The following is a 12,388-nucleotide window of genomic DNA, read 5'->3' on the forward strand; positions in this document are numbered from 1 at the left end:
TCATCATCTTGGCACGAGTAAAAGTTGAAAGAAAAGTAGAGCAGGGGAAGCAATTGCTTCAGTGCTTTAATAAAAGAAAGATTAGCTGCCAATACTAAACAGATGGCATGCTAATATCAAATACAACTTGCTTTTTAACTTTCAACTTTTCCAAAATAGAATGACTGACTTTAGTGATGCTGTTTCTAACTGTACAGTATTAGTTCTGGAAAAAAGATGAAGAGAATTGTTCTCATCTGTAGCTAAACCAATGTAACTTTCGTTTGCTTCACTATTCAGTCTTAAACTGGATGCTTCCAAATCTCATTGACTGATTGTGATGCTTTAGGCACGATATATGTATAACAATGAGCTAATTCTGTCCCTAGTATTTAAAATTATTTTAAAATATAAGTTCTTTGCAGTAAGCTAAGATAGCAAAGTGTTTCCATGCCTTGTAGGTTGCCCTCCAAGCTGGAGGCAAGGGGCTTGATTTATTTTTCAGAGTGAACGTTGAGAGGGAGAGCTGCTGGCAGAGGAGTCATAGTGCTAAGTACCAGCTATAAGTGATCCAAACAATCTTACCAAGCATTAGTTTGCATTTTTTTTTACTTCCATACAATCCCATTTCATAAGCTTTTTATTAGTCAATATATTGTGTAGTGTTTGTGGTTCTTTATTCTCTGTTTTGAGGAAGGAGTTTAGGCAGAAAAATTAACATGTGATACTCATGATCAGTCATCCTCTGTAGCATATGCATAGCTGAAATTAATAGAGAGCAATCAGTTCATACTCTGAAAGCTGATTTTGTTTAAATGCTCATTAAATTCTTTCATGTGCTATATCCTGTTGTGGCAGCAAGAAATCTGCAGTCAGTTTGAGACTTTCTATGTGAATTTGAGTGAATTATTTAATATATATGAGCTGAGATATCTTTGTGCTTATTACCTGGGTCTGAGTGGGGAACTGGCTTGGTGATAAAAGGACAGAGACATGGATCAAGGAATGTGGGAAGAGGGAAAAGGGACTTGTGTGTAGAAAACTTTACTTAGATTCAACACCTCCTCCCCTCTCCCCCCGCCCCTCAGTCAGAATTAGGACAGTGGAAGAAAATCAATTAACAACTGTTAAATATGAAGACACTATCACTGGCTGAAGTGTCTAAACTACTGCCAGCTGTTATTACATGTCTGCTGTTTTCTGAGATTCTTCCCTATGCAGTCATTGGGAACAGGAGAACTTCATCTTTGCTCTGACCTGATTTGACTGTTCCCAGGTTATATGACATATGGGACAGCTGCTCACCAACAATAGCAGGGTTCAGGAAGGTATTTTCCTGTAAAAGCCTGTCACTGAGGCCATGTAAGATTTTATACCTTATCCACAACATAAATAAAAGGGAAGTTCTGCTAAGGCTAAGTTATTACAAGTTAGTACAGGGGCTAAAACAAATCTGAGTGAGTGAGATCCTGTGCAGTGGGACCGCTAAAGACCTGCTCGCAGAGGTAGCAAATACACCAACACTGAACCACAGAAGTCCGCCACAGTGGAATGACTCATCTCCATTTCTTGAAAATGGGAAAGGCCTTGACACCCAGCATATGGGGATTCTTTCTGCCTTCCCTCAGTGACTCCGTTGCACCAATGGGTTTGGGGACTCCAGCACTGTGAGCGTTGAGACAGCACAGGCTGTTGTGGTAACAGGATGGATGCACCCTGTATGTTCTAAACAAAGTAGCCTGTTGCTTAGCCTAACATCAGGCATACGTAACTACCCTATCCTTTCAGCCAACACCATTCAGAATGTTTAACCTCACAGTTTTGTTCACGTAGCTGAAAACACGCTATTTCACTTAATTGTGTATCTTCTTTCCCCTCAGAATTATGGTTTGGAGACCGAAAACCTGAGAACTCTGTCTCACAAGCTGAATGCCTCAGCCAAAAATCTTCAGAACTTTATAACGGGTAGAAGGAGGAGTGGCCATTATGATGGCAGAGCCTCCAGACGCCTGCCAAATGATTTTCTTACCTCTGTAGTTGACCTGATTGGTGCTGCCAAGAACTTACTAGCCTGGCTGGACAGGTAATTTACTATTCCTTGATCTTTTATGCATAAGAATAATTCTTTGGTTTGTTTTGTATTTGTTCTTTCTTTTTCTCTTGTACTCTTTTATTCTCATATTAAAATGGCAGTTGGGGAATTCTACCTCTAAATTTTGGTGTGCAAATTTCTCAAATATTGGAGGCAAAAATGTAGTACCCTTTTCTGTCAGGAGGGCATTAAAGTTTTCCCTAGTTATTTTTTCAGATTCCTTTCAGTCTATAGTATTTTGTGTGAAATGAATACTTTTATACTGTTCCAAGTTGACATCTCACTGTCACAAGTGGTAATGTCATTGGCAATTTCAGAAAGAAGGGAGAAAAGACTGTGGAGTTTGAACTGTCCTTCAGCCATCAAAAAGATACAAAAAAGCTGGCATTGGCCGAATCAATTCACAATATTCAAAATAAATTGCAGCACTTGCTTAGTCTGAAAATTAAATTTTCTTATTATATTTTTCTATCAAGAGTAGGATTGATGTATTAAGTACAGGTGTGGTGTTGGTTAATCCTCAACATGAAATGAGAATTTGATTAAAAGTATCTCTCTGAAAAAATGTTAAAATTTTGACTATGGAAAGACAGAAACCAAAACATAAAATAGCTTCAGAGCATTTATGCTTTGTTTCTCGTTCTTTGGAATTACAGCAAGGGATAGCTTTATCTTGAATCTGAATGCTGTTGAATGTATAAATGGCACCTTAGAAATCACAGTGAGAGTGAATCACCCTCCTTTACAGGATTTGTATAATCCTGGTGACATCTTCCTAACCTAATGCCAGCAGTCATATTCTCTTGGACTGTGACCTTGTCAGTTCTTATAAATTCAAATGGGGTTAGATTCAGCTAGAATTTGGAAAGCCTGAAGAAAATTTGAGTGTGCAGGAAGCTCTTAGTGACTAAGTAAGCGTTACGTTGCTCTCTGAATTAACATGCTAACTGCTGCTGAAGAGTGATGTCATACTACAAATGCTGTCTTTAATGAGCCGTACAAAAGAAATCTGGACTAATAATTGTTTGGAAGCTCCTATTTCCACTTCCTACAAGAACGAAAACTTCTGATGTTCTGGCCAAAATCCAATTTACATCCTTCCTGCCTTTCTTGTTTCAAAGGTGTATTTTACAAAAGTTGTGTAAATTGCTGCTGGAGGTTGTCATGATTAAGTGACTCACATTTCTGTGGCGTAGAACTGATCTCTATATTCATATATCTTCTAAATGCCTGTGAAGACTCCAAAAAACAGTAAGACTGTGCTGTTGAAAACTGTATTAATTATTTCAGGACTTTTTTTTAAAAACTATAGAACAATTATCCAACCTGATTATATTTGCCTCTGTGAAACAAATTTACTAACCATAAATCTGTTTAACAACTGCTTATACTGCAAACAGCAGTCATAATCCTTAATGCTGTATAATCCTATCCTTCCTTTGTCGCAGGTCTCCATTTGTCAGCGTGACAGAATACTCACTGCTGAAAAACAACATTGTTCAACTGTGCCTGGAACTAACAACCATTGTGCAACAGGTAGGAGTGGTTACCTTCCACTCTGAGTCCGCTTCATACTGTTGTTTAGAAATTGCAACAGTAAAAACATTGCTAAACTTTTGCTTCACCAGAAAAATTGTTGTATCATTATCTCTCTGTTCTTAGCATATTCTCTTTTGCTGGGAGTGACAGGAAGTTTTTTGGACTTGGGTTATCCAAATGTGCCTGGATAGATTGAGGAATAGCGTGAAGTTAAAAATAATCCATTTGTCTTTTGAGTAGACAATTTCATGTTAGGTTATCTACCACTGTGCAAGTGTTAAACAAAAGAACAAAGCCACAGTGAGCAACAGCTTAACTACTGCTAACAGTTTATTACAGATTAAGATACAAATGATCAAAAATCTTTCAGGGACAAGTTCTTAGAATGCATACAGATATACCCAGAACATGTACTGTGGCTTCTTCACTTAAAAGAGAGCCAGTTACATGAAAGTGTTTTATGTTATGAATATTTCATGTTAATAACTAAACAAAACAAAATATGGAACGATTAAGGGTAGCAGTATTATCACCACTGACATTCATTACTTAATTGTAATGTAGTACAATCCACAGGTACATAACTTTAATTTGTCTGGTTCCGTAGTGCTCCATAGTATACAAATAATAAGAGTCTGTGACATTGTCTGCCCCTGAAGTAAGAGAAGAGGTGATATATAGGTACAGGAAGACTGAGTGGAAATTAGTTCTACAAACATTTACAGTAAGCTTCTCTTGTGAGTGGATGAAAATATTGATGAGGCAAAATAGTGTTTCTGGTATACATAGAGAGATTAGAGAACAGGCAGGGCTGTCTTGGAATGAAGTAGAAGAGAAAGATGAAAGTACTGTAAGAGGGGAAGCAAGAAGAAAACAAAAAATCCTATCTAGGCATTTCATTATGTGTCTTTATTAAGCTTTCTCTTACAAGGTGTTTATAGCACTAGGCTATTTTTGATTTACAGACTAAGCAAAACGAACTTTTCTACAGTATAAAAGTCTCGGATTCTGATTCCACCCTTCCGCTGATACTGCACATTGTTTGTGTGAATTTGATTTTTCCCTGTGGTCTAGGTGAAAATAGTATAATTTTGGATTGCTGTCTCCATTTCTGTCGTTCATTTCACTGCTTTTGGCAGATGAAATTCAGTTCTCCTCTGCCAGCAATAGTTTGTTTCTTTTTTTTTCAATTCAACTCCACTCTCAAAGCTGTACTTCTTTTGACAACTTAAAAACAATCAATATTTTAGCATAAATTTCAAGACATTCCAAGATGAAAAATGTTCAGTTAGTTCTTCAGGTCGGTTACAAATCAAGTTTTGTCTTTTCCTTATGTTATTGTCAGACCTCGGTTGTTTGGTAGTCATCTATTGAGATCTTTTTACAGTATATTAAACAGCACCAGAAAGAGTAGATAAAACAAAATAATTCATAGGGAGACAGTTTTGCTGTCACTAAATCTGTGGAAAATTGATCTTAATGTGTGAAAGCAGAAATGTCTCACCTAAACCAGAATTGCAGTCTTAACTGTAGGCTAAAATATGAATTGAAAGGCATAACTAATAGAAACCTAGGTCTTAGATCCTTTCAGATACTCCTTGGTTTTGGAATGGTACAAATTTTAGGTATCTAATTTAGTCAGTCTGAAAGTAGCAGTCAAGGCAATGCATTCAGCACATTGTGAGGAATGTCTTCAACCTGAAGATATATTTTGTGCAAATAAAATATCTGAGTGACATCCTCTTAGATCTAATAAGGAAGTAGATATTTTAGCTTTTAGGTCATATTCTTTCTCTGTGTGAGTGTGAAGATGGATCGTCATTCAAAATTTAAACCAGATGAACTGCAATGTTGCGTATTGTTATTTACATACCATGTAAATGCTACAAAGAATAAGCAGTCACTTGTTTATTTGTAAATGTATCTTCTCATACTAGTTACAAGAACATTGATCTTTATTCTCTAGTTTTAGAGAATTTTTTTACCTGTCTATTTATGCTTGGTAATTTACTTTATTCTGCTCAGTTTTCTTATCACTCATGATCTCACCTTCCCTAAAACAAGTAGGGAAACTAGAAAAGAATAGCATTATGCAGAAAGCTGCAGAAACATCCTGATTTTGAGGTGTGATGTCCCATCAAAAAGTGTTGATGATAATGTGCAAAAAAGCATGTTAGATCAGAGTATTGCAAATATTTGAACTCTCTTTTGACTTCATTTTGAAGTGTAGCTCTAGCTTCAAGGTAGACTAGCTTATTTTTTCTCTGAAAATGAACCCACCAGACTAATGTAACTGAATGTGGATTTGGTCATGCTCTCATACCAAGGCTACCCTGGGGGAAAGATAACTGGAATAACTGGGGAAGAATAGGTTTGGAATTTTGTTCATAAAATGTAGCCATTGGTTAATTTTTCACTGAGTAGAAAGAATTCACTACTTCTAGTAAAAGTTGGTTTTTGTTATTATTTTTTGTCTGGATTATGTCAAAGATGTTTAATCCTGTGCTAGCTACTTTTGATCCATGCATTAAACTGCAGGAACAAATGTTCTCTTAACAAAAAGTTTGTCTGTGTCTTACCAAAGAACGTCAGCACAGCTCACGCTATTTTTTTCCATCAAAAGACAAACAAAATTTTGCTTGTTCTTCCCTTTATTAATGTTTGATTAACCTCACTGAGATAAATTCAGACACCATGTCACAGATTTTTACCCTCTTTTTAGTCAAATACTTTATGTTCAGGGTGAAGCATACGTTTTTTGAAGCTACCTCGTTCATACTACAATTGATAGAAGTTGTTGTTTCTTAGTAGTTTCCTGTACCCAGTCTAACTTCTAAATTTGCCCTCCTCTGAGCAGGTGGTTGGGCTAGATAACCTCCAGAGGTCCCTTCCACTCGAATTATTCTATGATTCAGCAACTGCCATTAAAAACGTGGGTGTTATTTTCAGTTTGAACTTTGCAGACTTCAGCTTTCAGCTCCTCAATCTTATTTTGCTTGCATTTGCTAAAGAACATTTTGTTATCAAACATCTGTTCACTATTTTCTAAATATAGATTACGACTGAGTCTTTACCTTAATTAAACCTAGTAAAGTAAGTTACTTTAGTGTATTTACCATTGTATATTTGCCTTATTTCAGAGCAATCTTGTTCTTTTTAATGTGTAAATTCCAGAAGTGTTTGATTTTATGTATGCAAGCAATATGCTTTTAAATATCATTTTGTTATGTCCACCATTCAAAGATTGCAGTAATCTTTACTGCAGTGTTATATTGGGAAATAACATTCAACCAGCAAACAACACAAGGCTTTAAGTTCTGTTCTGAGCTGCTCCTTTATAGGGTCTCTGCTTCTTTTCAGTACTTGACTTAACTCATGTTGTTTAATTATACTACATGAATGAACTAAATATGTTACATGTATTCGTATTTTTAAGTGTTAGTTAACTGTCCTCAAGACTTGTCATAAAGCATTCTTTATGGTATCTGCAAATTTCAGTAGTACTCGCATTTCTTTCTTTTGGAATCATAGACTGAAATAGTGACTACACTGTGGGCGCACACAAGTCCTACTGACCTTTTCTCTTTATGACTATTCAAAAGAATGGTGGTTTACTTTGCAGTTGTGAAGGTGTAGCGTGCCTTTGAAAGGTAGGATGTTCTGGATAGGGCAGAAGCTGACTTGTATGTAATACTGCTGCTGTGACTAATTTTTGTAATTCCTGTATTTTACCATTTTACAGAGGGGAAATAGAATGCAGCTATGAATTTTTTAAGAGTTTTTTAAACTCTAAGAAAAAATATTCTTATCATATCTATCTTGCTTATGGAGGATGTAGAAAGAATATCCCTATATTATTTATTTTCTAAGAAAAATAGATCAAAATTCTATAAACGTTGGTCCTGGATGATTTTTTTTTTAATGAGATCTCTAGTGCATTGTTATGTATCAGAGAAAAATAAATCAGAAGAATATTGTGACCTACATATATTAACATTTTAGTATAATATTGCAAGTGCTTTTAACCTCTCAGTTAAACTAGTCTGATGTATTAAAAAAAAAAAGTCAATATGCATCTATTTTGGAAGGAATCCCAAAGCCATTAACACTTTTTATGCTAATGTAATCTTGACTGTGCAACATAAGTATAGCTAACATTAATTCTGCTCTATAAAACAGTAAAATTTCAGTTTTACTATACATAAGTGCTCTATTTTTTGACCTGAAGTAATTAAGTTTGTTCAGAATGAAGCTCATATTGTATTTCTAGCACAGAAATTAAAGGAATAATTTAAAAAAGAGCATTAGCTCTGAAGTCAAGCTGTAAGCCCTGCTGTGATCATTTTGTTCTCTTGGTACTTGGAGGGTTAAAAGGAGATGGTGGATGTGCTGTTTGAAGTGTGCAAAACTTGTAGGAAAAACTGCCTTGGGCACTGCCAACCAAACTGACTAATTGAATTCTTTTTTTGTGCTGTAGAAAATAACAGTATGAATACAGAAGAAACATCAAAGGGATACTTGACCATGAAATGCTAATATAAATTCTTCTCTGTGTTCCTTGACACTCAGAATCTTCTGAGTTTAACTCTCTTATTCTGTAACAATAGTCTTTAAACTGTATTCACTTAGAAAGTAATTTACCTACAAAAATGCCAATCCTCCAAAATAAACAGGGCCCTTAGAGTTAAGGGCATGACAGTTACCTGTGCCCAGGGCAGAGTGGCGGAGCAGGCTAAGGCTGCCCTGCCGCAGCCTCAGGTGGGCTGTGGGACAGGGTCCTCAAAGGAAGAGGTGGGCGCGCTGGGCACGGCCGCCGGGGTGGGACACAGCCCGGGGTGGGAGCTGCTGGCAGGAGCAGCGGCGGTCTGCCACTCCGCTGCTGCTTCTCTCGCAAAGAGTGTCACAGCCTAAGCTGATCATAGAGCTAATCTACTTCTAGAGTAAACGGAGTGAGGATGTTGGAATTATTTCATGGGAAGTTTAAAGCAATTAAGTGTTATTGCTAACATATTAAGACCCAGGAAAGAGGAAATCTTGAGAACTATAGGGAATCTTAAGTTACTTGAGGGGATCTTTTAGGTATATCAGTAAATATTTAAATTTACTTTAAAGCTTCCTCAAGGAAAAGAGACAAATAAGTCAGGGTTTTTTGCTTGTCATATCCTGGTCCTTAGAAATATGTCCTGAAATCCTTATCTTGCATTGTAGAAAGCTTTTCCAATGTGACATAGCATTTGGAGAAGTATTTAGCAATTTCCCAACATAATTTTTTTAGTTATTAACCATTAGTTCACTTAAATGTAAATAATCAGTGCCAGTATGGCATTATAAACGAGATTCCTGTGATGAACGAGGTCCCTGGTGAGGCGAGGATCCCACCCTGCCTGGCCCTCAGCGTGTCTTGTGGCGGCCTCTTCCTTCCTTCCCTCACAGGGCTCTGGGACTCCCGCCAGCCACGGGGCCGGGGTGTCAGCCTCCCTGAACACGGGGAGATGCCTGGAAACCTCAGAAATATTTTCTCCTCAGATTTTGTTTCAGAAAAGCACCCCTTTGGCGACAGGTAGATGTTGCAGACTGGTGCTCACCGCGCAGGCGTGTGGTGGGCTGCCTGCCTGCCGTGGGCGAGTGGCGGTGGGTTCTGGGGCTGTGGGGAGAGGGAGCCTGGCCGTGGGGGTTGCGGCTGGCCTCAGAGGGGACCGAGCTTCTGGGGGAGTCTATTTGAATCTCACTCTGTCTGGCAAACTTGAGTTTTCTGTATTTTCCTTTTAATTTTATGCTTTAGTAAAATACAGCTTGAGAGCCTGTGTGGTGATTCGAAGTGCTGCGTGGCAGGAGAAGGGTGGGGCAGAGCTGCCCTGGTGCGCTTGGGCCCGCTCCTGTACGAAAGGGTTAAATACTGTCTTGCGTGACTGTGTCTTGCTTTATAGAGGACTGTACGGAAGAAGTCTTCAAAACCATTAAAAAGCAGTAGAGACAGTAGATCTCTTTAAGGAATTTTTATGCTTTGTTTCATGAAGGAAAAGCCATATTCTAGCCACTGTAATATCCCTAAATCAAAATGCAAGTTACGGGAGTAAGGACTCTTCAGTTATGTAGTGATAAGATTTACTTAAGTAAAATAGGAAAATGACTGTTCTAGAAGTTACAAGTCTTAAGCAAATGAAGAGGTTGATCAGGGATATTGTTTTTCAGGCCTACTTTAAATTGGTTAATAGCAATGTCGTGTAATGGAAAGCTGAGATGGGGTTGTGTGGGAGGCCTTAAGGCAGTGAAACCCTTTCGATATCCCTGGACCAGCGCTCAGCATGAGCAAGCCTGTGTCCTTTCCCGTCCCTTTGTGGTGTGACTTGTGCCTTCCAAAGTCCAAAGCTAGAGCAGTTACATGACTGAGGGACTTGGGTCTTTTTAGTCTAGAAAAAAGACGACTGAGGGGGATCTTATTAATACTTATAAATACTTGTAGGGAGGGTGCCAGGTAGATGAGAACAGTCTTTTTTCAGTGGTGCCCTGTGATACAACAGGTGATGGGCACAAACTTGAACATAGGAAGTTCCATCTTAACATGAGAAGGAACTTCTTTACTTTGAGGGTGGCAGAGCACTGGAACAGGCTGCTCAGAGAGGTTGTGGAATCTCCCACACTGGAGACATTCAAAACCTGTCTGGACGCCATCCTGTGCAACTTGCTGTAGGTGACCCTGCTCTGGCAGGGGGGGTTGGACTGGATGATCTCCAGAGGTCCCTTCCAACCCTGACCATTCTGTGATTCCTCCCAGGAGATGGGACCACTGCTGTTTCTTGTCCCTTGTGGACAGTGTAGACAATCAGGGCCTCGAGTCAAAAGATGGAGTGCGCCAAACTGACTGTGTGGACAGACCATGTTTTAACATCTTTATCATTGTACTTGTCAAAATATTCTGTGTTTACTTTTCCTTCCCATGCTTTATAGTAACACAATCTACCTAGTGGTAGGTCTGACACAACTGTCTGCACTCCACACAACTTGTAGAACAGCTAACAAACATTCTGCCTGATTTAAGGCTAGGCAATGTATCTCTTACTCTGTGCATCATTGAATTTCTGACATGCTAGATTAATTATATTCAATTACTTTTTTCTCTGCTATCACGAATCTGTCCCCTCTGACTTACATTTCTATTGTTGCTAGTATTGAGCATGAGAGTTTCATGACTGTAAAGGGAAGAATAAGTCCCTGAGGTTAACCAGCCACAAGAGAAGTCAAGTTTCCTAAGACTGTAAAGTAACCTTTTGGACATGGCAAAACTCGAGAGATCATTTGTCTTTACAGGTACCTCTATAAGAGAGAGTTATCAGCATAAAGCATTCTTTTCTTTCTTATAATGTGCATTAATTGTTTTTGTTTTATTTTACCGCAGGATTGTACAGTGTATGAAACAGAAAATAAAATTCTTCATGTGGTAAGTAATCTAAGTATTCTGCTTTGGTATTCTCTAATCCTACTCCATCCACTTAAATGATTTTTTTTAAAAAAAATTAAAGCTACCACAGGAAAATAAAGCTTCTTACTATTTGACACAACTTCTGATGAATTATATCAGTGGCTAAAAAAAGTTTTCATAAAAAAGATCAAATAGATAAAAATTAAAATTTATTTCCAAGACCAGTGAGAGCAAGATATCAACTTACATGTTTTGTGACCCCCTGAAACCGACTTGGTGCATGTTAGTTGTCTCCTACCAGCCAGTTTAATGGCTGCCCCAGTACTCTAGATTTAACACTTTAAAAAGTCTTTTTTTTGCTTCAATGTAAAGAAATTGAGAGAATCTACTCAAACAATATTAACAAAATATTTTTTCACCTAAGGTACCATTTCCAGTTTCTCTGAAGATTGGAGGCCTATGGAATATTATTTCATTCACTTAATCATTCCTACCAAGCCTTTTTACTCTTTCCTAAATTGGATGTCTTTCAAGTTTAAGGCTTAAGAATCAGCTTTCTTCTTCTATTCCCTACTTATGATTGTTTATTTTAGCAAGCAAGGCCAGATACTCCCTCTCACTCTTCCTTTCCACACAGTTCCCTGGAGAAATCCTCTCTGTTATACCTACAGTTAATTACAAATTTATAATTATTGTTCTTAGATTGTTTCAGAAGCTTCACAGTACTCTTACTAATGTAATACTCTTACTAGGATTGCTGGTGGGGAATTACAGCAATGGATCCATCAGACCTGGTGCATTACTAGCTGCATTGGTTGTCAGACTGAGCATTTCATGCCTTCAGCACTCAAAAAATCTAATGGCATAGTGGAATGGAAGAATCTTACAGGAAGTTATTGATTAGATATTGGCCTTTAAGTTCAAATACTTTATATTTTCCTGGTACCTGCATTGAAAACTTGTACTGACACTGAGATAGAGTTAAAACCTATGCTGAAAGGGAAATCTCAAAGGATTTACAGGTTCAGATAAGCTTTTGACAAGCTCTAACCAAGTGCCTGACTTTTTTTTTTCTTTCTTTTTTTTTTTTTTTCTTAAAGCCTTTTACACATACTCCGCTTCCAGCGGGGATTAAAATTTGCCATAAAACATTGATGTGCTGTTAAATTCAGAAAGCATACAGTGACTTTTAGAAAAAAGCTTACTGTTGCAAACCTGATTCTGAAAAGAACTTCTAAAAGCACTGAAATCTTCTGGGATTTGGAGTGTGCATATATATATACACACATACACATATACACCTTTTAACCCACAATTCTAACTGTATATGACTTCTAGAAATACATCTTTAGCAGGAA

The 12,388-nt window shown here is 37.6% G+C and overlaps 1 protein-coding gene across 1 annotated transcript in view; it reads left to right on the top strand.

Annotated features, from left to right (window-relative positions):
- LOC104283573 (connector enhancer of kinase suppressor of ras 2-like) overlaps nt 1–12,388 on the top strand; it is a 210,549-nt gene that overhangs the window by 99,027 nt on the left and 99,134 nt on the right. Inside the window, exons 3-5 of the mRNA XM_009881773.1 lie at nt 1,860–2,062; nt 3,520–3,607; nt 11,007–11,048. Of these exons, the coding sequence (XP_009880075.1) occupies nt 1,860–2,062; nt 3,520–3,607; nt 11,007–11,048 (333 nt within the window). The remainder of the gene's footprint in view (nt 1–1,859; nt 2,063–3,519; nt 3,608–11,006; nt 11,049–12,388) is intronic.

This window comes from Charadrius vociferus, unplaced genomic scaffold (genome assembly GCF_000708025.1).
Source record: "Charadrius vociferus isolate BGI_N301 unplaced genomic scaffold, ASM70802v2 scaffold472, whole genome shotgun sequence".
Classification (NCBI taxonomy): Eukaryota; Metazoa; Chordata; class Aves; order Charadriiformes; family Charadriidae; genus Charadrius; species Charadrius vociferus.